We start from the raw sequence: 24,553 nt of genomic DNA, 5'->3' as shown, positions 1-24,553 counted from the left end.
CACCTACTCCAAGAGATAATCGCGACTTCGGCTCCTATTATGGGGTAACGGTGCCCAATACGGGCCCATTTAGCGTACCTTCGGCGACACTTTCACCGGAAGCGATGGCACTGAGACGCCATATTGAACTTGGCGTATGCGTGGCCTATTCGGGCACACAAGTCTGCCAAGTTTCGTCGCTGTGGCACACCTACTCCGAGAGATAATCGCGACTTCAGGCTCCTATTATGGGGTAACGGGGCCAATACGGGCCATTTTGCGTACCTTCGGCGAAACTTTCACCGCAAGCGATGGCATTGAGACGCCATATTGAACTTGGCGCATGCGTGACCCATCGGGGCACACAAGTCTGCCAAGTTTCGTCGATGTGGCACAACTTCTCCGAGAGATAAGAGCGACTTCAGGTTCCTATTATGGGGTAACCGGGCCAATACGGGCCAGTAAGCGTACCTTCGGTGACACTTTCACCGGAAACGATGGCAATGAGACGCCTTATTGAGCTTGGCGCATGCGTGACCCATCGGGGCACACAAGTCTGCCAAGTTTCGTCGCTGTGGCACAACTTCTCCGAGAGATAATAGCGACTTCATGTTTCTATTATGGGGTAACGGGGCCAACACGGGCCAGTTAGCGTACCTTCGGTGACACTTTCACCGGAAACGATGGCACTGAGACGCCATATTGAACTTGGCGCATGCGTGACCCATCGGGGCACACAAGTCTGCCAAGTTTCGTCGCTGTGGCTCACATACTTCGAGAGATAATCGCGACTTCAGGCTCCTATTATGGGGTAACGGGGCCAATACGGGCCAGTTAGCCTACCTTCGGCGACACTTTCACCGGAAGCGATGGCACTGAGACGCCATATTGAACTTGGCGCATTCGTGACCCATCGGGGCACACAAGTCTGCCAAGTTTCGTCGCTTTGGCTCACCTACTCCGAGAGATAGTCGCGACTTCAGGCTCCTATTATGGGGTAACGAGGCCAATACGGGCCAGTTAGCGTACCTTCGCCGACACTTTGACCGGAAGCGATGGCACTGAGACGCCATATTGAACTTGGCGCATGCGTGACCCATCGGGGCACACAAGTCTGCCAAGTTTCGTCGCTGTGGAACACCTACTCCGAGAGATAATCGCGACTTCAGGCTCCTATTATGGGGTAACGGGGCCAATACGGGCCAGTTAGCGTACCTTCGGCGACACTTTCACCCGAAGCGATGGCACTGAGACGCCATATTGAACTTACCGCATGCGTGACCCATCGGGGCACACAAGTCTGCCAAGTTTTGTCGCTGTGGCACACCTACTCCGAGAGATACTCGCGACTTCAGGCTCATATTAGGGGGTAACGGGGCCAATACGGGCCAGTTAGCGTACCTTCGGCGACACTTTCACCCGAAGCGATGGCGCTGAGACGCCATATTGAACTTGGCGCATGCGTGACCCATCGGGGCACACAAGTCTGCCAAGTTTCGTCGCTGTGGCACACCTACTCCGAGAGAGACTCGCGACTTCAGGCTCCTATTATGGGGTAACGGGACAAATACGGGCCAGTTAGCGTAACTTCGGCGACACTTTCACCCAAAGCGATGGCACTGAGACGCCATATTGAACTTGGCGCATGCGTGACCCATCGGGGAACACAAGTCTGCCAAGTTTCGTCGCTGTGGCTCACCTACTCCGAGAGATAATCGCGACTTCAGGCTCCTATTATGGGGTAACGGGGCCAAAACGGGCCAGTTAGCGTACCTTCGGCGACACTTTCACCGGAAGCGATGGCACTGAGACGCCATATTCAACATGGCGCATGCGTGACCCATCGGGGCACACAAGTCTGCCAAGTTTCGTCGCTGTGGCACACCTACTCCGAGAGATTATCGCGACTGCAGGCTCCTATAATGGGGTAACGGGGCCAATACGGGCCAGTTAGCGTACCTTCGGCGACACTTTCAACGGAAGCGATGGCACTGAGACGCCATATTGAACTTGGTGCCTGCGTGACCAATCGGGGCACACAAGTCTGCCAAGTTTCGTCGCTGTGGCAGATCTACTCCGAGAGATAATAGCGACTTCAGGTTCCTATTATGGGGTAACGGGGCCAACACGGGCCAGCTAGCGTACCTTCGGTGACACTTTCACCGGTAACAATGGCACTGAGACGCCATATTGAGCTTGGCGCATGCGTGACCCATCGGGGCACAAGTCTGCCAAGTTTCGTCGCTGTGGCTCACATACTCCGAGAGATAATCGCGACTTCAGGCTCCTATTATGGGATAACGGTGCCAATACGGGCCAGTTAGCGTACCTTCGGCGACACTTTCACCGGAAGCGATGGCACTGAGACGCCATATTGAACTTGGCGCATTCGTGACCCATCGGGGCACACAAGTCTGCCAAGTTTCGTCGCTTTGGCTCACCTACTCCGAGAGATAATCGCGACTTCAGGCTCCTATTATGGGGTAACGAGGCCAATACGGGCCAGTTAGCATACCTTTGGCGACACTTTCACCGGAAGCGATGGCACTGAGACGCTATATTGAACTTGGCGCATGCGTGACCCATCGGGGCACACAAGTCTGCCAAGTTTCGTCGCTGTGGCACACCTAATCCGAGAGATAATCGCGACTTCAGGCTCCTATTATGGGGTAACGGGGCCAATACGGGCCTGTTAGCGTACCTTCGGCGACACTTTCACCCGAAGCGATGGCACTGAGACGCCATATTGAACTTGGCGCATGCGTGACCCATCGGGGCACACAAGTCTGCCAAGTTGTGTCGCTGTGGCACACCTACTCCGAGAGATACTCGCGACTTAAGGCTCCTATTATGGGGTAACGGGGCCAATACGGGCCAGTTAGCGTACCTTCGGAGACACTTTCACCGGAAGCGATGGCGCTAAGACGCCATATTGAACTTGGCGCATGCGTGGCCAATACGGGCCAGTTAGCGTACCTTCGCCGACACTTTGACCGGAAGCGATGGCACTGAGACGCCATATTGAACTTGGCGCATGCGTGACCCATCGGGGCACACAAGTCTGCCAAGTTTCGTCGCTGTGGAACACCTACTCCGAGAGATAATCGCGACTTCAGGCTCCTATTATGGGGTAACGGGGCCAATACGGGCCAGTTAGCGTACCTTCGGCGACACTTTCACCCGAAGCGATGGCACTGAGACGCCATATTGAACTTACCGCATGCGTGACCCATCGGGGCACACAAGTCTGCCAAGTTTTGTCGCTGTGGCACACCTAATCCGAGAGATAATCGCGACTTCAGGCTCCTATTATGGGGTAACGGGGCCAATACGGGCCTGTTAGCGTACCTTCGGCGACACTTTCACCCGAAGCGATGGCACTGAGACGCCATATTGAACTTGGCGCATGCGTGACCCATCGGGGCACACAAGTCTGCCAAGTTGTGTCGCTGTGGCACACCTACTCCGAGAGATACTCGCGACTTAAGGCTCCTATTATGGGGTAACGGGGCCAATACGGGCCAGTTAGCGTACCTTCGGAGACACTTTCACCGGAAGCGATGGCGCTAAGACGCCATATTGAACTTGGCGCATGCGTGACCCATCGGGGCATACAAGTCTGCCAAGTTTCGTCGCTGTGGCACACCTACTCCGAGAGATTATCGCGACTTGAGGCTGCTATTATGGGGTAACGGGACAAATACGGGCCAGTTAGCGTACCTTCGGCGACACTTTCACCGGAAGCGATGGCACTGAGACGCCATATAGAACTTGGCGCATGCGTGACCCATCGGGGCACACAAGTCTGCCAAGTTTCGTCGCTGTGGCACACCTACTCCGAGAGATACTCGCGACATCAGATAAATTAAGTTCTGCATCAGCACAATGCATTTGAATGAGAAAAAAAACGAGCTTCGCTCTGTGAAAACAAGGCTAAGCATATGCATGTCCTTTAAGCGCAGTTATTGGTACACGCGCTTCTCACCAAGGCGATCAGGGTTCAATCACAGACGCATTTTTGCATGACGCGGGTCTTTATGTTTCTTAAATATTTTTTATACGTGTCTTGATAATGCAGAACTGTTTCAATAGCATTCATTACAGGATCAAACAGCGATAGTCCGTACCATTAAAAACATAAATAAATCAACAACTATTACCAATTACTAATTGAAGTGTGGTAAGTCATAATAAAGCGGTTTTCAGTCATTATATGGCGTGATCAGTCGCTATCAGACGTGGTCCGTTATTATCAGGCGTTATCAGTGATTATGAAGCGTCGACAGTCGTTATGACACTATAACACGTTGTCAGCCATTATTAGTTAGCTCAGTGGTGACTATACGCGCTCACCACCAAGGCGGGTACGTACGTACGTACGTTAGCTTTGAAGGTGATCACCATAGCGCACAAGTGAGGTTTCCCACGGGTTTTGCCCACACCGCACAAGACCGCGCAAAAATTGACTATCTTTCAGTAATAACTTTCAGATAATACTTCAAAATTCGTTCCAACTTTCGTCACTCTAAACAGTGAATTACGAATGAATGCTGGGACACGCTCCGGGGCCTTACATAACGCAGTCTCGGGCGCGGAAGGACCTCATAAATTTTAAAATGCAATTATTAGCGTTGACAGTCGTTATGAAGCGTTGCCATTCATCGTGAGACGTTGTCAGCCATTATAAGGCGTTTTCAGTCGCTCTTACACGTTGTCAATCGTTAGCGTCAGTCGCTTTGACACGTTGTCAGCCAATTTTAAGCGTTGTCAATCGCTATAATACGTGGTCAGCCATTATTAGGCGTTGTCAGTCGCTTTAATACGTGTTTCAGCCATTATTAAGCGTTGTCAATTGCTATGACACGATGTCAGCCATTATTATGCGTTGTCAGTCGCTATAAAACGTGGTCAATCATTATAAGGCATTGTCAGTCGCTATAATACGTGGTCAGCCATATTAAGACATTGTCAGTCGCTATAATATGTTGTCAGTCATTATTCGGCGCTGTCAGTCTTTGTAACACGCTGTCAACCAGTATTAGACGTTGTCAGTCGCTATAACACGTTGTCAGTCATTATTAGGCGCTGTCAGTCTCTATAGTACGTGGTCAGTCGTTATGAGGCGTTGTCATTTATTATGAGGCATGATCAGTCATTATGCGGCGTTTTCAGTCATAATAAGGCGTGATCAGTTGCAATGAGAGATAATCAGTCGTTTTGAGCCGTTGTCATCAATTATGAGGCGTGTTCAGTCATTATATCCATTTATATTCGTGTAGTGCACCGATTGTAAAAATGCATGCATATAGGGTCAGTGTACTCATTTACCTTACTTTACAGTGACTGTCTGGTTAGCGCAGTGGTTAGTATACGCGCTCATCACGAAGGCGGGTTCAATCCGAGCTTCCGGCGTACGTACGTATGTGAGCTCGTTCGTATGTGAGGTTCGTCCCGGTTTTTTTCCCCACTGCACAAAACCGCGCTGAAATTGACTATCTTCCAGTTTTAACCAACCAGCAGATTTGCGATAATACTTCGTTCCAACTTTCGTCAGTCTAAAACAGAGTATTACACAAGAATGCCGGAACACACTCCGGATCCTTACCTAACGCAGCCTCGGGCGCGGAAGAACGTATTTCTCTTTTGCTTTGGTCACATTGTACTGCCAAACATTTTCTGCAGAAAACGTTCACACAATACTCGACATTTCGTTACGTGATTTTTTTTATGAACGAACGCGATACGCGATAGGAGTGCCTACCTGCTACAACGGTCGGTCACACGAGCGAATCAACGGTGCGTGTTTGTTTCATCGGCTGCCCGCAAGCGGATTACCACGTGTCCGGAGGAAACCGCTGTTCCTGCTGTTCCTGCCTGACTCAACGCTCGGCGCGCTGTCTGTAACGTTCAGTGGTTTATTATTGGTTTTGGTTAAGTGGGCCGATCCCGGAGGTACTGCAGTTTAATATCGAGGTCCCCCAATGGGGAACGTATCAGATATTAAGCTGATAAGAACAGATACTACACTTTGATCTTAGCAAAAAGGCCGAGAAGCGATACCGTCGTCATTCCTGGAAAGCATTACATCAAAGCCACTATATTCGCCCCACGTTTAGCCACGCACGCGCGAAATGTACGGTCGTAATTACGTTTGTAATTTGGAACGATTTCTCGCACTCAGATTTCGCGTCCGCGCGTCAGAAGCACTCCAGAACATCATTGCACGTGTATCGTACGTACTTCCGGTTTGAAACGTTTTCCGAAGTCGACTAACAGTCAATCGAATGGATGTTGCTTGCGTTGTTTCATTTCGCGCTATAGCACAGAGTTACGTCGCGCGAAACGTTCAAATTAAACATTGTTCACGTCTTCTAGTGAGTGTGTGTTCTTCTGTCGCGATACACTCTTGCTTCCATGAGTAAACTAGATATAACATCAGAAGCTTGCCTGCGTATTCGGTGCGGAATACAGCACAAACCAAATAAAAAACACACAATAAAACCATTTGTTAAATTAGTATTGTCATTAATGATCGAAGCCATTAGATTAACTTTAAAACCGTATAACATATTTATAAATATTATACTATTTACACTGTGTATAGAATATAGTACATGTAATGTAAATAATAGCCATAACTAGATATATTGTACATAATAGCCATCGGTATTGATAGCTGTGTACGTGTATTACACATGAACACACTCCGGGTCCTTACATCACGCAGCCTTGGGCGCGGAAGGACCTAATACACTTCAAAATGCAAATACATGGTGTCATTAGCGGGTGCGCAGGCTAGGCCGGAGCTACGCTGGTGGCATATGGCATAAGATCCGGTTTGTGCAATTTGGACGCGGGTCATTTAGTTTCTTAGTGTCGCCCCATATTAGCATGTGTAGTCCGTGTATGGACTGAGCGTTGTGTGCACAGGTCAATCAGGGACGACACTTTCCGCTTCTATGGTATGTTTCGTTACAAAAAAAGTCTCTTCTCAGCGACAATTCTGTTCTGGCGGAAAGCGTCGTCCCTGACTCGGCTATGCGGACTGCACATGCTAACCTGGGACGACAATTTACGCACATTGATTATGCCCCGTTTTTTGCAGAGCTTAAAGTCCAAGGTAGAATCTGAGTCAGCCCGATCGGCAGCCGATTGAATACATTTTTCAACAATTAATTTTGTTGGGTTTTCTATGAGTTGGATCATGTTAGGCATTTCACATGGTTATATGTAGTTTTTTATATAATCATAATGCAAGCATAGTATTACACATATAAATAAGATTATTGCATGATCTTTCCATTATGTATGCAATTGAAATGAACTGCGTCATACATATTTCCGCAGACACAGAAGGCTAAGATCGAGGTATTAATAGTTCATAAAGCATACATAAGTTTTAAGAGGACTAAAATTGTTTTATCAATAGTCATTTTCAAGTTTATCTTTTGATAAATATGTGTTTTTTATCAAAGCCATGCTATTATTTTGTAGATTCAACATCTTAAATATGTTAGGCCAGATTCCCCTTGAAGTTTATTTTATGTACCTACACATTTTATTATACAAAATTAAGCCAAGATTGGTCATAGATTTCTGAGGAGAATTATGGGGCTCAATTTGGGGAACAATCTATATTTTTTCTAAGGGTTATTGACATGCTTTTCACTGAGGCAACCAAAGTTCAATCCACATTCCCGGAGGCATACAAGTTAGGTTGGTGGTCACCGTACCGGACAAGAGGGGTTTCTTCCGGGTACTCCAGCTTCCCCTCACAATAAAAGACCACACCAAAATTGAAAATTGTTTCAACTGAAATTTGCAGATTGAATTAAAAATTCAACCTATTTTTTGGGAGTCCATAAAGCTAGTTAGGGATGAGTGCACTCAGGTCCTCACAAAAGACTTACAGCTTCAGACGCGGAGAGACCTCATAAACTTTGACATCCGGCCCCTCCCCCCCCCCCCCACACACAAGGGAAATTCAGCCCCAAATTTAAGCCTACAGGAATATATTAACACGAAGACAAGCTGCGTTTCATGTTTTCTTTGTTTCGAAATTACAATGCCAAGATACACCAGCACATGAATTCTTGTAACAACAATATCTTTAAATAATAATAATTATAGTTCATTAAGTAATTTAAATAATGACATAGCATGCAAATCTTAACTAAATAGTATATTGACATTCTGTATATAATAATAGTTGTTATTTATAATTCGAATACATTGTATATGAATTACAATGCAAAAGTCTCCTTTTTAAATGTCTTAACCATGTGAAATTTGTAGAGTTAGCTTCTTAAAAAAAATTTATTGATAAGAAATAAAATTGTAGTTTGGCAGCGATTCTTGTTAAAACAAATGTTTAATACATGGAATTTAACAAATGCGTTTCATTGCAATACAACCTAATAATCTTGTACAATCAATGACGGAAAACTTGGGGTTTGGGTCTTCATGACTTTAAAGGGACATGTCCACTTTTTTTATCATGTTTTTCAGAAATGTTGTATTTTAAACAGCAAACAACCAGCAGCAGATGGAAGACAATCAATGTTATAAACAAGGCCATGACATGTGTCCTACTTAATTGCATGCAATTAACAGGGCTACTTACTATCATCTTATCACAATTGACTACTTAATTGGCATGTAGTAAACAGGGCCCACCCATGGAAAGAGACTGCCTCTCCTCACATATCCAATCACATCATATAATTATCTACGCAAATTTCTTGTTTTCTTGCCAGAATCAGAAATCAACAAATTTACATGTCCTTGATAATGTCAAATTAAAAAACCAAACATGAAATTTCCTGCTGGCAAGTATGATTTTTTTTTACAGTTTGTTGTTGACTAAAGCCATACCAGGAACATTGATTGTCTTCGATCTGCTGGTTGTTTGCTGTTTAAAATACAACATTTATGAAAAACATGATTAAAAAAAAGTGGAAATGAAGGTTCTGTACATTTAGCACTAATTCTTACTATTTTAATAAAGTTAATAGTATCGATACAGCTTTACTGTTTTAGTGTTTTCTTTCGGTGGCAGCAGCAAATGGTCTTTATTTGTGTTGCTGATTGGATAAATTAACCCTTGCCCACTCAGAAGCAAAGTGAAAATGGCTATGTGCAAACAGCAATTAACTAGAACAGCCTGCAAGTAACTCGCAGTCTGTTCAGGTTTTATACTGTTCGCTGCTCATCAGTATCTAGGGGTTATTAATGATGCCTTTAAAACTTGAATATGGTAAGAAAGGTTTTTAATCAAATATAACTTTCTAACGGACTACAAATACATAAAAATACATATCTAAGGGGTAAAGGGTTAAATACAATTTTCTTTCATCTGTAGCAAAATTAATGATTTCAATGTGCAATTAGTAGATGAACTGTCTGCTTAAATTTCTTTCAGGAAGAAGGGCTTTGCCATGTTTAGCACATTCCTGTGGACAACACAGACCTTTGTTTTTGGTTTTCCATCGCTTTTAGCTCTTAAGGCATACAAAGGCTCCATTATTTTAAAGACACAGTCATGTGAGACTTACTCTGGGAAAGCTGGGCTTAATGTATATGGGCAGTGTCATCCCAGATTGGCTGGGCTTAATGTATATGGGCAGTGTCATCCCAGATTAGCTGGGCTTAATGTATATGGGCAGTGTCATCCCAGATTGGCTGGGCTTAATGTATATGGGCAGTGTCATCCCAGATTAGCTGCGCTTAATGTATATGGGCAGTGTCATCCCAGATTAGCTGGGCTTAATGTATATGGGCAGTGTCATCCCAGATTGGCTGGGCTTAATGTATATCGGCAGTGTCATCCCAGATTAGCTGGGCTTAATGTATATGGGCAGTGTCATCCCAGATTAGCTGGGCTTAAGGTATATGGGCAGTGTCATCCCAGATTAGCTAGGCTCAATGTATATGGGCAGTGTCATCCCAGATTGGCTGGGCTTAAGGTATATGGGCAGTGTCATCCCAGATTAGCTGGGCTTAAGGTATATGGGCAGTGTCGTCCCAGATTGGCTGGGCTTAATGTATATGGGCAGTGTCATCCCAGATTGGCTGGGCTTAATGTATATGGGCAGTGTCATCCCAGATTAGCTGGGCTTAATGTATATGGGCAGTGTCATCCCAGATTGGCTGGGCTTAATGTATATGGGCAGTGTCATCCCAGAGTAGCCTATGCAGTCCACACAGAATAATCTGGGACAACACTTATATTGCTAAAACTGGATTTGGGTTAGGAGACTTCATCCAACAAAAATTTCATTAAAGTAGTGTCATCCATGATTAGCCTGTGTAGACTGCACAGGCTGATTGGCATGTGTGGACTGCACAGGCTAATATTGGATTTTTTTATGCACATGTCGTAAGCCCCATTTTGCCAGAGCAAGGCTGGTCATGTTGAATCAAGACATATTTAGGATGAATTGTTTTTAAATATTGCAGACGGTATGGCCTAAACTGGTTTCCAACGGTTTTGTGGCTTACCCAGAACATGATTTTCGGATTTCCATCGTTAACTCGTCTATTGAACAACCGCATAACTGTGATATTTTTTATTTCGTTAGACTTTTTCATCAATTTGTTTATAATTAGAATTTTTGTGTGAAATTGTATGTTTTGTGTAAGTTGTATTATTTTTTTATGACTGCAATTACTAACATTTTGCATTTAGCATTTTGATTTAAGGTAATAAAGCTTTAATCATTATCTTTACTTTTTCCTTCTGTACTGGAGGAAATTCATTGAAAAAATATACCTTTATGCTTATAACATTTGTTTGACTTTTTGACAGTATTCATAGTAACTGTGAATTATCTGATAATGAAGAACAAAAAAGTAAATATTTACTAGTTTCAAGTTCTGACTAATAAATCATTTATACATGGTAAACTATGTAGTATGCTCACTGCATGCCATATTCTGGTTTCACTGTTATGTTTTATGATTTTTGTAGTTCCAAAATTGTGAATAAAAAAAAATAAAGCAGAGCACAAAGTTGTACCGTTGGATATACAAGTTATAAAAGTTGTACTGTTTTATATACAAGTTATAAAAGTGCAATTGTAAATACAAGTTTTAAGTCCCAGTCTTTAGAATCCATATAATGTGATTTTTGTTGGCAAATGCATCCCGAGTACCCACTGATATATTGATTCACAATATCTGATTATCAAAAAAGTCTGATTTTTTAGCATCTTCTTAATACTGTTGAATGATTATATAATATATTTGTATGATTTTTTGTTTCATTGCAAGATTAAATGTGAATAACTTACAATTCCTGTTAATTGCTATGTTAACCCTTTCCCACTCAGAAGCAAAGTGAAAATGGCCATGTGCAAACAGCAAAAACCCAGAACAGCCTGCTCACCAGTATCTAGGGGTTGGAAATGAAGCCTTTAAAACATGAATCTAGTAAGAAAGGTCATTAATTAAATTGAACTTTCTAAGGGACTACAAATGCGTCAAAATACGTATCTAAGTGGTAAAGGGGTTAAGGGCTGATGTAGAGCTGTTTGCTTCATTCTTCCACCCTGGGCTACATTATGAGGTCATTATTGCCAGTGTAAATATAATATAAAGATAAGTGTGAAAAGCATTACTATAAATATACAATCTTATAACTAAATAAACAACTGATACATGTATTAGAGATGAACGTGCACCATGTAATACATAAGGATCAACAATTAAAACTGAGTGCACCAACTATAAGGACCAGTGAGTATTATCAGGATGACATGACTTTAGTCTCTAATTTCTCAACTTTTTTGAGGATTACCGGTATTGGCTAGGCCAAAAGTCCAGTTTTTGATCAGGCTAAAATGAACCAACATGAAATTTAATTTGTTGTTATTATCCGATTTTTTATATGCTTTTCAATGGAATATAGCATTTTATTGGGTGACAGAAAGTTTTTCCAATATCTATAGCGATCCAACCTTGTCAGATTAATTTTACTGTCAAAAGAGAATGTGCATAGAATATTCAAAAACACGTGTTTCCTAAAATCCAATCATAAGCACAGATTATTACACTCTTCTCATCATTCTAATTTAAGATGTTGTTAAGCACATATTTTACAGTCATTATGGCATTATCATATACAGGACATTTAAGCAATGTTTGCAAAAAATGCATATTTTTAAATTGTTGCTTTTGGTGAATGATAACATATTTATTTCATTTGTGGCTATAGAAAAATTACAGGTATGTGTAGCAACTGGTGAAATTAAAGTTTTTCTTCAACCACCCATGAAATAAAATTTGATCATACTCAGAAATCAACAAGTATCCATCCAATATCAATGTTAAATGTTATTTTTAGTAAATAACATTATATTTGCACACTTGATTGCAATATAAACAGAGAACACTCTAGCTTTTCTATTACTCATGAAATTGGCCCAGGTTTCCATATGGTCTGTGAGAGCTTAATTGCGTCTTAAAATTGAAAACTTACAAATGGGCAATTCAACCAAATGCCTGAAGAATCGTTTCTTACTGGTACCTGCAAACTTAGGTGATATATTATCGCACAAAAGACACAAACATACATCATCCATTTTATTTATTACAGATAGTCATCATTTTACTGAATACATTTATTATTAATATTGATATCATATACACACTTGTATGCAAGGTTTTGTTAACCGGTAAAATTGTATATAAATTTACACCTATACATTGTTCTTTTATTATATAAATACACTATTATAAATACAAAGATATGGTACACTGAATATTTCTTCTTTTTTTTTGGTATTCCAAAAATTCAATACATGCCTTAATCACACAAATTCTTTAATTTTCTGAAAAAAAAGCAAAATAAAGTATGTAAACCATAATTTATATTGTGCTATAATATAGTGTTGTTTTTTTAAGTCTGTTTACAAAATATGATAAGTTATTCTCATATACAGAGAAAAATTACCATGGTCAAAACATAGCTGACATTACAAAAAGAAGTCTAAAAAGATGTGTTTGCAACAATAACTCGTCAAATACAGGGAAACAGTAATGGGGTATAATTTTAGTACGGTACCTACACGTAACGGTTCATTCTTTATTTCACCATGATTTACATGGAACAGTTTATTCTTTATTTCACCATGATTGATGTAAGCAAAATGATTTATTCTTTATTTCACCATGATTTACACAAAACAGTCTAGTCTTTATTTCACCATGATGTACATACGAAGCTAACAGAAGCATGAAAAACAAAACAAAAGCACCTTAAGCACAACACTACAACACAAAAATCCTCCAACAAAATCAAAGTCAAACATTTATAGTATAAACACATGAGAGCAGGACAAAAAAGGTCATCATAAAACATTCTTTAAAGCCTGATTAAAAAGCTCAAAATGTGGTCTGTTTAAAAAGCGCACAGTTCAATTCAAAACATCTCACAGCAATGTGACAAGACAATACTGTAAACCATTTTCACACATGGTCAATTTTAATACCTATTATTAACAAATGAAGTCTATATTATTTACACTCACAACCCACTTAAGGTTTTTTTGAAAACTATTTTTCAGAAAATTACACAAAAAGTATATGCATAGACACAATTTTACAAGTACAAAAAATCATCAGCTTCATTACCACAAACAATTCAAGTTATATGTAACATTTTATTTCAATGAAAACAATGTGCTGTGCTAAGCATAAATTAATTTATTTGCATTGGGAATGATTAGATAAACCGTTAATTGTGTCATAACTTGATTCACAAGTTTATGAGGAGTACTGGTAAATGCAGTTTACAAAAACACAACAACATAATAACTATTTAGAAACTTGAAGTAAAACATTTGAAGATAAAACACAAAATTTTGCCCTGTGCTGGCCACAAAAATTAAACATGCTAAGACTCTGTTCACTGCTCTTAAAAGTTTAATTAACATTCATACAATAGTGGACAAAAAGGACAGAATCATATGAATAAATCAGGAGATTAAATACAAACAATTGAGAAAATAAGTTTGGGACAATCAATAACACAACTGGGACTCCAAGAGTCTTTTTCTTTTGAAAACACAGTACTTCAGTGTCTTTTGAGCAAGATATTTTAGTTGTATCACCATGTGTTAACGCATATGACTGCAGAATCCATTCGTTATCCATTTGGGTTAGTTCAAGGATAATGGACAAACAGAAAGGTAGAATAATCAAGATGACATTGGAATAAAGAAATATCACATACCATCCATGAACGAGATTACAAAATTTAAACAAAAAGTTGATGAATTGAAATAATACAAACATCTGTGAGATTTATTTTGATTTTATGGAGTCCTTAATTATCCATGCACAATATTTGCAATGGTGTTTTAAATAAGGAAAATGAACCAGTATTAAAATTATATCAAAACAATTTGTTTGAATGTTTTTAAATTCTGAATACAATAGATATACACATGCACTTCAACTACAACAACAACAACAATATTTCTCCGGAGTACACATAACGGAATCACTCAAAGAAGGCTATTTACAGAAATACATCTCGGCATACAAAAACTGGAATGGAATAAACGCATACATTTGAGGCTCGCTCTGGGAAAATGGGGCTTAATGCTCGTGCGTAAATTGTTTTCCCAGCTTTGCAGTTGGCACAGGCTAATCAGGCTTGACTCATGTTTTAAGGAAACTAAACAATCTAGTCTATGAGGTGAGTGTCTTCCCTGATTTTCCGGGACACTTAACGTGCATGCATTAAGCCCTGTTTTCCAAGATCGCAGCTAAATTGCCAGATACACATGTATTTAGATATCTCTCAACACATTACATAAGCTTCTATACAATAACTACTGTAGAGTGTTTTGCATAACTATGATAATGTGATACAAGGCACATATTATAGTAAACAAATATAGTCATACTTGGGTTTCGATTAATAAATGCATTTTCAAATAAATTTCATTTCCAAAGTTAGCGAAATGGTATAAACACTACAACCAATAACGTTTGTATAAGCGCTGAATAATATGTATGTACACCATTCAAAAAACAAACACACACAAATATATATGAAGATTTTAAGTTTACCTTTAATTATTTGTTTCTGATCAATGCGATTGATGTCTAATCTCATGAGTATATAACTGTAATGTGTGCAGATTTGAGAAGGAAACACTGTTTACACGTTCAAACCTTTCTATTGCTCATTCTAAGTTAAGGCAAGGTTACATAAAAGCACATAACAAAAAAGCATTACAATAACATTTATCACTTTTTAAAATTGTGTCAAGTTTTTTATCAACTTAAAACAAAGGATCATACAGTTAAGAAAAATATTCACAGATAAGCTTTAAATTATTTAAAATATACACTGATGTGGGAAATACCGACCTTTACAGCAAGTGTATAATTATGATTTTTTATACAACAAAAAGACAAAATTTTTAGTTCTGCAAGACATTTATTTTACATTTCTCGTTCACTTTCATGTCTTTGTTTCCTCAACGTTTAACCTGTTTGTTTTTGTTTGAAATAAAATATATACTTAAATATGCTTGCTTTATGGAAATAAATGACACATTTTTTTCTTATGGGCCTTATTTTTGCTATACAATTTAAATATTGAAGCCATGGTGCACAGTTATCTAAAATAAACAACGGCTGTTTGTAAAACAAGCATGCCCCCCATATGGGCTGTCAGCTGTAGTGAAATCCATTGTGTGAATACGTTTTTTGACACTATAACCTTGACCTTCAACCTTGTGACCTGAAAATCAATAGGGGTCATCTACCAGTCAGGATCAATGTTCCTATGCAGTTTCTTGATCCTAGGCCTAATTATTCTTGAGTTATCATCTGGAAACCATTTTACTGTTTCGAGTCACTGTGACCTTTGACCTAGTGACCTGAAAATCAATAGGGGTCATCTGCCAGTCATCATCAATGTACCCATCAAGTTTCATGATTCAAGGCGTAAGCATTCTTGAGTTATCATCCGGAAACTATTTTGCTGTTTCGAGTAACTGTGACCTTGACCTTTGGCCTAGTGACCTGAAAATCAATAGGGGTCATCTACCAGTCATGATCAATGTTCCTATGAAGTTTCATGATCCTAGGTGTAAGCATTCTTGAGTTATCATCCGGAACCATTTTACTGTTTCGAGTCACTGTGACCTTGACCTTTGACCTAGAGACCTGAAAATCAATAGGGGTCATCTACCGGTCATGATCAATGTTCCTATGAAGTTTCATGATCCTAGGTGTAAGCATTCTTGAGTTATCATCCGGAAACCATTTTACTGTTTCGAGTCACTGTGACCTTGACCTTTGTCCTAGTGACCTGAAAATCAATAGGGGTCATCTGCCAGTCATGATTAATAAGCCTATGAAGTTTCATGATCCTAGGCATAAGCATTCTTGAGTTATCATCCGGAAACCATTTTATTATTTTGAGTCACTGTGACCTAGTGACCGGTAAAATCAGTAGGGGTCATTTGCCAGTCATGATCAATGTACCTATGAAGTTTCATGATCCTATGCCTAAGAGTTCTTGAGTTATCATCCAGAAACCATCTGGTGGACGGACAGACAGATCGACCAACATACGCAAAACAATATACCCCCTCTTCTCCAAAGCGGGGCATAAATATTCACCTTTTATAATTTATCTAAATATTCAGGTAACTAGGTATTACAATATTATTGCACTAAATGAAATCATATAAAATAACCAAGTATAAAAATCATATCAAACCAAAATTTAAACATTTATGTATTGCTCATAGTTAACTTAAAATTCACAATCTTCATAAACATTTTTATCAATGTTATTAACAGACTTTCAATCAATGCAACAATCATTCTTCTTGGTTTCACCAACTCTGCAACAGTTTTGCACATAATTTTTATAGAAACACAATATTTCCGAGATCAACATGAAGAATTTCAGGCATGATCACACATGTGCAATATTCCATTTGAGCCACGTTCTGAGAAAACAGGGCTTAATGCATGTGTGTAAAGTTTCATCCCTGATTATCAGGGACGACATTTTCCGCTTTTATGGAATTTTTCGTTTAACCCTTAACCACTTAGATACATATTTGTACGCATATGCAGTCCCTCAGAAAGTTTAATTTTATAAAAGGCCTTTCTTACTAGATCCAAGTTTTAAAGGTTTCAGTTCCAACCCTTAGATACTGTAGAGCAGCAAACAGCATAAAACCTGAACAGACTGCGAGCTAATCACAGGCTGTTCTGGTTTTATGCTGTTTGCACATAGCCATTTTCACTTTGCTTCTGAGTGGGAAAGGGTTAAAGGAGGTCCCTTCTAAACAAACATTCAGTTGAGGCAAAAAGTGTCCTCCCTGACTAGCCTCTGCGGCCTGCACAGACAAATTTGGGACGACACTACACATGCATTAAGCACCGTTTTCCCAAAGGTTGGCTCATATCATTTAAAAATAAGTAAAAGCCTCTTTTTATGAAATATATGAATGAGTCTCCTTGCAAACAGAAGCTCAGAGAAAAATGCATCAAACACTTCACAACAATAAAATTAATTTCATATGTAACTACAAAGTACACGTCGATTTAAAATCTATTGAATTTAAAATGTCAAGTACACCTTGTAAGCTGGACCTCACTCTAAAATATAACAAGGGAAATTATGGGAAATAATTTAATGTTTTCATATTTATATTATAATGCTAGAAATATACCATCAATAAAATTAAAATACATACAATAATGTTTTATTGTTTAATGTCTAAGTGTCGTTTGTTGTTTGAATTTTCTGCTGTTTTTAAAAGTATTTCAGTCATTAAAATGACTTTATCATTTGTTCAAAGAAAATATAAACAAAGCATTCATTTTCAGCTATATGAAGCGCTCCAGTAAATTGATTAATTTTATTAATGTTAATAAAACAGTCCAATTCTGAAATCTATAATTTAAAAAACAAAGCAACAATACTATCTATAAAGATTGTATAGCCTACAAAATAAGCTTTAGTATTCTATTGTTACTGTAAATGATTGCACAATATATAAATTTTGCAAATGAGCGATGTATAAAGTGCACAATCTTTTAAATTTGAATGTTTGAAGTAAAAACCTGCACCCTTGTTTATAGTAAAGTTTGGTATTTTGATTTGGTTGTTTAGTATCTATATTTTTTTCCCCAACAAATCTGTGCATACCAATTCCTATGTCTAACAATACAGACCGAAATATCTACAAGCCAAGCCTTTGTGCAACCTACATACATTTACGTGCATAAATTTCAAAATTAAAAATTAAATTTAAGAAATTACAGAATGGATTGTAAAATGTCACATCAAATGCTTAATACAAAACACACTTTGTTTACAACATACTTGAATTGAATACAAATTCGTGGTTTCTTATAACAATTATATGAAAATAGTAATGTGTAAAATTGTACATTATAAATATTCTACATATTTATGAAAATATGTCAAATACATGACATGCTACCAATATATAAATATGTTTTTAAGATTATTCTTAAACACAAATATTTTCATCACAAAAACTGACTAAAATGTTCTCCTTTCTTTTAAAACCACTGTGTGCACATTTCACTCATGTCACATTTGTGCTATAAAAATAACTGTAAAATAATTCAGCTTCTAAAAATAGCACTTCGGGAATTTCCGTTTTTAATAAAAGTGGGTCACGGTTGGGTGGAGTCCATTCTGCTGAACAATCGAATGCGCCTGGCAGAACTTGTGGCACTGTTGATCACCTCCATCCATCTGAAATGTCAATTATCAAAATGAGCCTCGCTCTGGCAAAATAGGGCTTAATGCAAGTGGGTGAAGATTCATCCTAGATTAGCCTGTGCAGTTTGCACAGGTTAATAAGGGATGTATTTCTCTGTCTAATCTTGGTTTTTGCTTAGAAAATCTTCCTGTAAACAAAAAAAACAACAACATAAAAGCGAAGATTCTGCATTGGCTTACCTGGGATGACATTTTACAAACAAGCATTTAGTCCTATTTTCACTGCGCTGCTCAAATACAAACAAGACAGGGTAGATAAATCTTAAATTAATGCTTTTAATCTACAGGGTAGATAAATCTTAAATTAATGCTTTAAATCTACAAACTTAGGTTAATACAACAAACTTATCAATTGAAATTAGTTGATCGAGTAATTATTGTACCACGTCACCGTTTCTTTTGGTTAGGACAGCTATAAACATGTTTTCATTCAATGATTGTTAATATTGTATTCCTTTAGAAACCACGTTGTGAACCCACTTTTATACCAAAAATAGAAGCATTTCAAGTATTATCAATAAATCAGCATGCTGTTGTTACATCTGAAGTTACAAATTATCAAAGGATTATATTTAAACTACTCTTACTGTAATCACTAGTATACTTAGGCCTTAAGTAATAATTGACCAACAAATAAATCATCAGCGTGTTGATTACCTTTCGAAAGTATATTGGCTCTCAGCCCGAAAGAAGTAAACATGGTTTTTGAATTGAAGCTTAAACACATTGTCTTTTTGAATGCCGTCCTCGTCTTCTGATTGGCTGACAGCGTATCCTAGCAACGGTAGGCTGGCCAATGGAAAGTCATCCTGTAAAATATGACCTATCACAGTAACCAGAACAAGATGCCTTGTTACTTTAATATCTATACAAAGTGATTACTGTGTTGTGAACTATGTGGATACTTTACAATACTCTATATTGATGGGCAAATATTATGAATATTAGTAATCTAGTGTTCTGTTTTTTCAGATGATTACTATATATATTAGAGAATCGTTATTGTTGTAAAATTTTCAGCAGGTTAATATAGCTGAAGAATTTTACCAGATTACTACTCTTTTTTTTTAAAGAATTTTACTACAGGATTGGTGTAGAATATTTTTAGCCAGTTAATATGGCTAATTTTATAAAGGTTAGTTTCTAAAAGACCTATTCCAAAAGGCCACAATAGATTTAAATTAACCTCAGCTTAATTTAAAATATCAGTCAAATCTGGAAAGTAACACAAACCTGCAAAACTTGACGGATTGATCCAAAAAGCCTAGTGAAGAGTGGACTATTTATTCATCAAGAATGGAATGCTCTTACTATAATTGTAATCGTAGTCTGATTGAATAGAGTGGACTTACCCTTACTATAAATGTGGTCATGGTCTGAGCTTCAAAAAATAGTTGATTCATAAAGCAGTCTGCTTTACCTGGTATGTTTTATAGAAGTACAGACAGAAGTTTGTGAAGACAACCCACAGCTTCTGCCAGCCATTGCTGTTATTGAACTTGCGCAGCAGGTAGCCACTCAGCTGGTTCTGAAAGGTGGCAGCATTTTGTATTACAAGAGCACCGCCTTGCGAGTGCAGACCGCTCATCTATTTTTCTTTTTAAAGGTGTAGGGACCTATCTCAATTTCAATCACAAAGGAGGGAGGGGTGGAGAGTGGTGTATAGTGTGGGGGTGTGGTCATTTATTACATTATCTTCCAAAAATGCCAAAAAAATGCAATGGCGGGGGGATTCTTGGGTGGGATGGTTCGTAATTTTCAACAAGAGCTGTCAGTGGACAGCGCGCTCGACTATTTGAGTGCTTGACTGTATAACGTAAGCCATCATGGGGAAATCGTTCATATTCAACAAATTATTAGACGATCTTTCAAAATAAAAAAAGGAATAAAAAAAAGTTTGGGGGGGGGTAGGGGGGCGGGGTAGGGTAGTGATAGGGGGGTTTAATGTGGGGTGTGGTAATTTATTAGATGATGTTTAAAAAAAAAAAAAAATGGGGGGGGGGGGGGCGGGGATAGGGGGGGTGAGAGGGGGGTATAATGTGGGGTGTGGTAATTTATTAGATGATGTTAAAACAAACAAACAAAAATTTTGGGGGGGGGGGTGGGTGGGGGGTAGGGGGGGGGTGGAGGTGAGACGGGGGTATAATGTGGGGGGGGGGGGGTAATTTATAAGATGATGTTTAAACAAAAAAAAAATTAGGGGGGGGGGGTGAGGTTGGGGGGGGGGGGGGGGGGGAGGAATTCTGGTAGGGGCGTGGGGTATTGTTTGGGTGGAATCCATTGTGGCATTCAGGTAAGTGTTGTTTTGTCAAAGTGATAATAAAATGTGATCATAAATAAAGAAGTTATGGCAATTTAAGCAAAATGTCCAATTATCTAAGTGTAAAAGGGGCCATAATTATGTCAAAATGCTTGATACAGTGGTCTGCCCTTGTTTATAGGTTGGGGTCATGTTGGTAAACAAGTATGCAACATATAAAAGCAATATGTCAAAGGATATAGGAAATATTTGGGGTAGTACGCAAACTTTAACATAGATTTATTAATAATATGCATATTCTAAGTATAAAAGGGGCAATAATTATGACAAAATGCTTGATAGAGTTGTCTGCTCTTGTTTATAGGTTGGGTGATATTGGTAAATAAGTATGCAAAATATAAAAGCAATATGTCAAGGGACAATGAAAATAAATGGGGTAGTACGAAAACTTTAACATTTGCTGCATATTCTCAGTGGAAAAGGGGCCATAATTATGACAAAATGCTTGATAGAGTTGTCTGCTCTTGTTAATAGGTTGGGGTCATGTTGGTAAACAAGTATGCAAAATATGAAAGCAATATGTCAAGGGACAAAGAAAATATTTGGGGTAGTACAAAAACTTTTACATTTACACGCTAACGCAGACGCCGGGTTGAGTAGGATAGCTCCACTATATATATTTCATATATAATAGTCGAGCTAAAAATAAAATAATAAAAATAAATATTTGTGTTTTTTAACAATGTTTGAAAAAAAACCCCAAGAGATGTGTTCATCAGAAACACAATGCGCCGCTTTGAATTTTTTAATATATTTTTTTACCTTTGACCTTGAAGGATGACCTTGACCTTGAACTTCCACCACTCAAAATGTGCAGCTTTATGAGAACGCCGCTTTGAAATATATTTTTTTGACCTTTGACCTTGTTGAAGGATGACCTTGACCTTGAAGGATAGCCTTGAACTTCCACCACTCAAAATGTGCAGCTTCATGATAACGCCGCTTTGATTGATTTTTTTTACCTTTGACCTTGAAGGATGACCTTGACCTTGAAGGATGACCTTGACCTTGAACTTCCACCACTCAAAATGTGCAGCTTCATGATAATGCCGCTTTGAATATTTTTTTTTAACTTTAACCTTGAAGGATGACCTTGACCTTGAACTTCCACCACTCAAAATGTGCAGCTTCATGAGATACACATGCATGCCAAATATCAAGTTGCTATCTTCAATATTAAAAAGTTATGGCCAATGTTAAAGTTCTAGCAGGGACAGACGCCATATATTTGACATTTGACCTTGGAGGATGACCTTGACCTTCACCTTTCATCACTCAAAATGTTCAGCTCCATGAGATACACATTCATGCCAAATATCAAGTTGCTATCTTCAATATTGAAAAAGTAATGGCCAATGTTAAAGTTTTCGGACGGACAGACGTCATAAATTTGACATTTGACCTTGAAGGATGACCTTGACCTTTCACCACTCAAAATGTGCAGCTCCATGAGATACACACGCATGCCACATGTCAAGTTGCTATCTTTAATAGTGAAAAAGTTATGGCCAATGTTAAAGTTTTTTTCGGACGGACGGACAGACTGACTAACATACTGACGGACAGTTCAACTGCTATTAGCCACCCTACTGGGGGCATAAAAATCATTTTTTTGGGGTGGGGGGGGGGGGGTATAGTGTGAGGGTGTGGAGGTTATTTATAAGATGATCTTTACAAAAAAAATTGGGGGGGGGGGGAATGAGGGGGGATCCAGGGGGGGAGGGGGGTGTCTGTCTATCTGCATGTCTGTCTGCCTGCGTGTCTGTCTGTCTGCCTGCATGTCTGTCTGTCTGTCTGCCTGCCTGCGTGTCTGTCTGTCCATCTGCCTGCGTGTCTGTCTGTCTGTCTGCCTGCGTGTCTGTCTGCCTGCATGTCTGTCTGCCTGCGCGTCTGTCTGCCTGCATGTCTGTCTGTCTGTCTGTCTGTCAGTCACTGAATGCCTGTCTGTCTGCCTGCGTGTCTGTCTGCCTGCATGTCTGTCTATCTGTCAGTCTGCCTGCCTGTGTTTCTGTCTGCCTGCATGTCTGTCTGCCTGTCTGTCAGTCTGCCTGTCTGTCTGCCTGTCTGTCTGTCTACCTGCCTGTCTGTCTGTCTGTCTACCTGCCTGTCTGTCAGTCTGTCTGTCTGCCTGCATGTCTGTCTACCTGCCTGTCTGTCAGTCTGCCTGTCTGTCTGCCTGCGTGTCTGTCTGCCTGCTTGTCTGTCTGCCTGCATGTCTGTCTGTCTGTCTATCTGCCTGCATGTCTGTCTGCCTGTCTGTCTGCCTGCGTGTCTGTCTGTCTGCGTGTCTGTCTGTCTGTCAGTCTGCCTGTCTGTCTGTCTACCTGCCTGTCTGTCAGATATTTTTTTTTGAAGGATTCCATTAAATTCAGGTGGGCTTTAGTGCTGAGGGTGGACACTGGAGAATCCAACACAACTCACATACACTGGGAGTGGAATTTATAGCCATGTGGCCAAAGTAACAACCATTGTGATCACCAGACTGTCATAAACCATTTCCTACTCAGAAGCAAAGTAAAAATAGCTAAATGCAACCAGTATAAAACCAAAACAGCAAGTAACTCACAGTCTGTTTAGGTTTTATACTGTTTGCTGCTTATTTGTATCTTAGTGCTGGAATTGAAGGCTTTAAAACGTGAATCTAGCAAGAAGGGTCTTAAATTTAATTTGATTTTCTCAGGGACTTCAAACAAGACGACATACTTATCTAGGTGGTAAAGTGTAAAAATACAAACACTCTTATCTCCATCATATCTTGATAGCTTTTTCATTATCAATGACATACCTTAATAGCTTTCTCATGATCACCCTTGCTGACGGAGGTGTTTCTGTGCCAGCAAACGTGCATGGTGGTGTTGGCTCGGTGTTGGATCTGCTTCTCTGGTGATGGGGGAGAGTGGTTCTCACCTTCGTGTGATTCCATGGAGCCTGCAAGGTAAAGGCCGCCATACAAATGAGTCTCGTTCTGCGAAAACTGGGCTTAATGCATGTGCATAGATAGGCCTGTGCAGATCGCAACACGGGACCAAACTTAATGCTTTTATGGAATGTTTTCATTTCAAGGAAGGCTCTTTACACCACAAATCTAGCTTGAGCAATCTGCACAGGACAACACCTTATGCACATGCATTTTCCCAGGACATAGCACAGATAATAAGTGGAGCCTTGTAAAAATAATTAACTTATTTCCCTCACGGCTTTGACAGTTATGTGCCAGGACACATGATTCAGGAAAATTGGGATCACTGTTGATCACTGGCTGCCTGTTCTGTTTGCAACATGTCGAGCCGATTGTCAAGAATGCTGGTAATTATTTAACAAGTCAGCAAAAGCTCCCCAGGAGCACACAAGGAACATAATGGTTTTGAGCAGAAAGTGTTCACTACGTTTGACAATAAAACTGACCCAAAACCTGGAAGCTTGGTTTCCAAAATAAAATAAGGGACAACATTGTCAAA

At 39.6% G+C, this 24,553-nt stretch overlaps 1 protein-coding gene and 1 pseudogene across 6 annotated transcripts in view; both read right to left on the bottom strand.

The window, feature by feature from the left end:
- Positions 1–5,926: 5,926 nt before the first annotated feature.
- On the bottom strand, positions 5,927–6,037 carry LOC127836734 (U2 spliceosomal RNA; annotated as a pseudogene).
- A 6,511-nt stretch (positions 6,038–12,548) lies between these two features.
- LOC127834756 (FERM, ARHGEF and pleckstrin domain-containing protein 2-like) overlaps positions 12,549–24,553 on the bottom strand; it is a 129,505-nt gene continuing 117,500 nt past the window's right edge. For 5 of the 6 annotated variants that reach the window (XM_052360784.1, XM_052360788.1, XM_052360785.1 and 2 more), the window contains 4 exons: positions 23,881–24,023; positions 20,196–20,303; positions 19,433–19,584; positions 12,549–18,748 (listed from right to left, as the gene is read on the bottom strand). In XM_052360784.1, coding sequence (XP_052216744.1) covers positions 18,667–18,748; positions 19,433–19,584; positions 20,196–20,303; positions 23,881–24,023 — 485 coding nt within the window. In that variant the 3' untranslated portion in view covers positions 12,549–18,666. The remainder of the gene's footprint in view (positions 18,749–19,432; positions 19,585–20,195; positions 20,304–23,880; positions 24,024–24,553) is intronic. The other variant, XR_008028112.1, reaches the window with a different exon arrangement.

This window comes from Dreissena polymorpha, chromosome 6, assembly GCF_020536995.1.
Source record: "Dreissena polymorpha isolate Duluth1 chromosome 6, UMN_Dpol_1.0, whole genome shotgun sequence".
Lineage (NCBI taxonomy): Eukaryota > Metazoa > Mollusca > Bivalvia > Myida > Dreissenidae > Dreissena > Dreissena polymorpha.
This window is presented reverse-complemented; position numbering and strand designations above follow the sequence as displayed.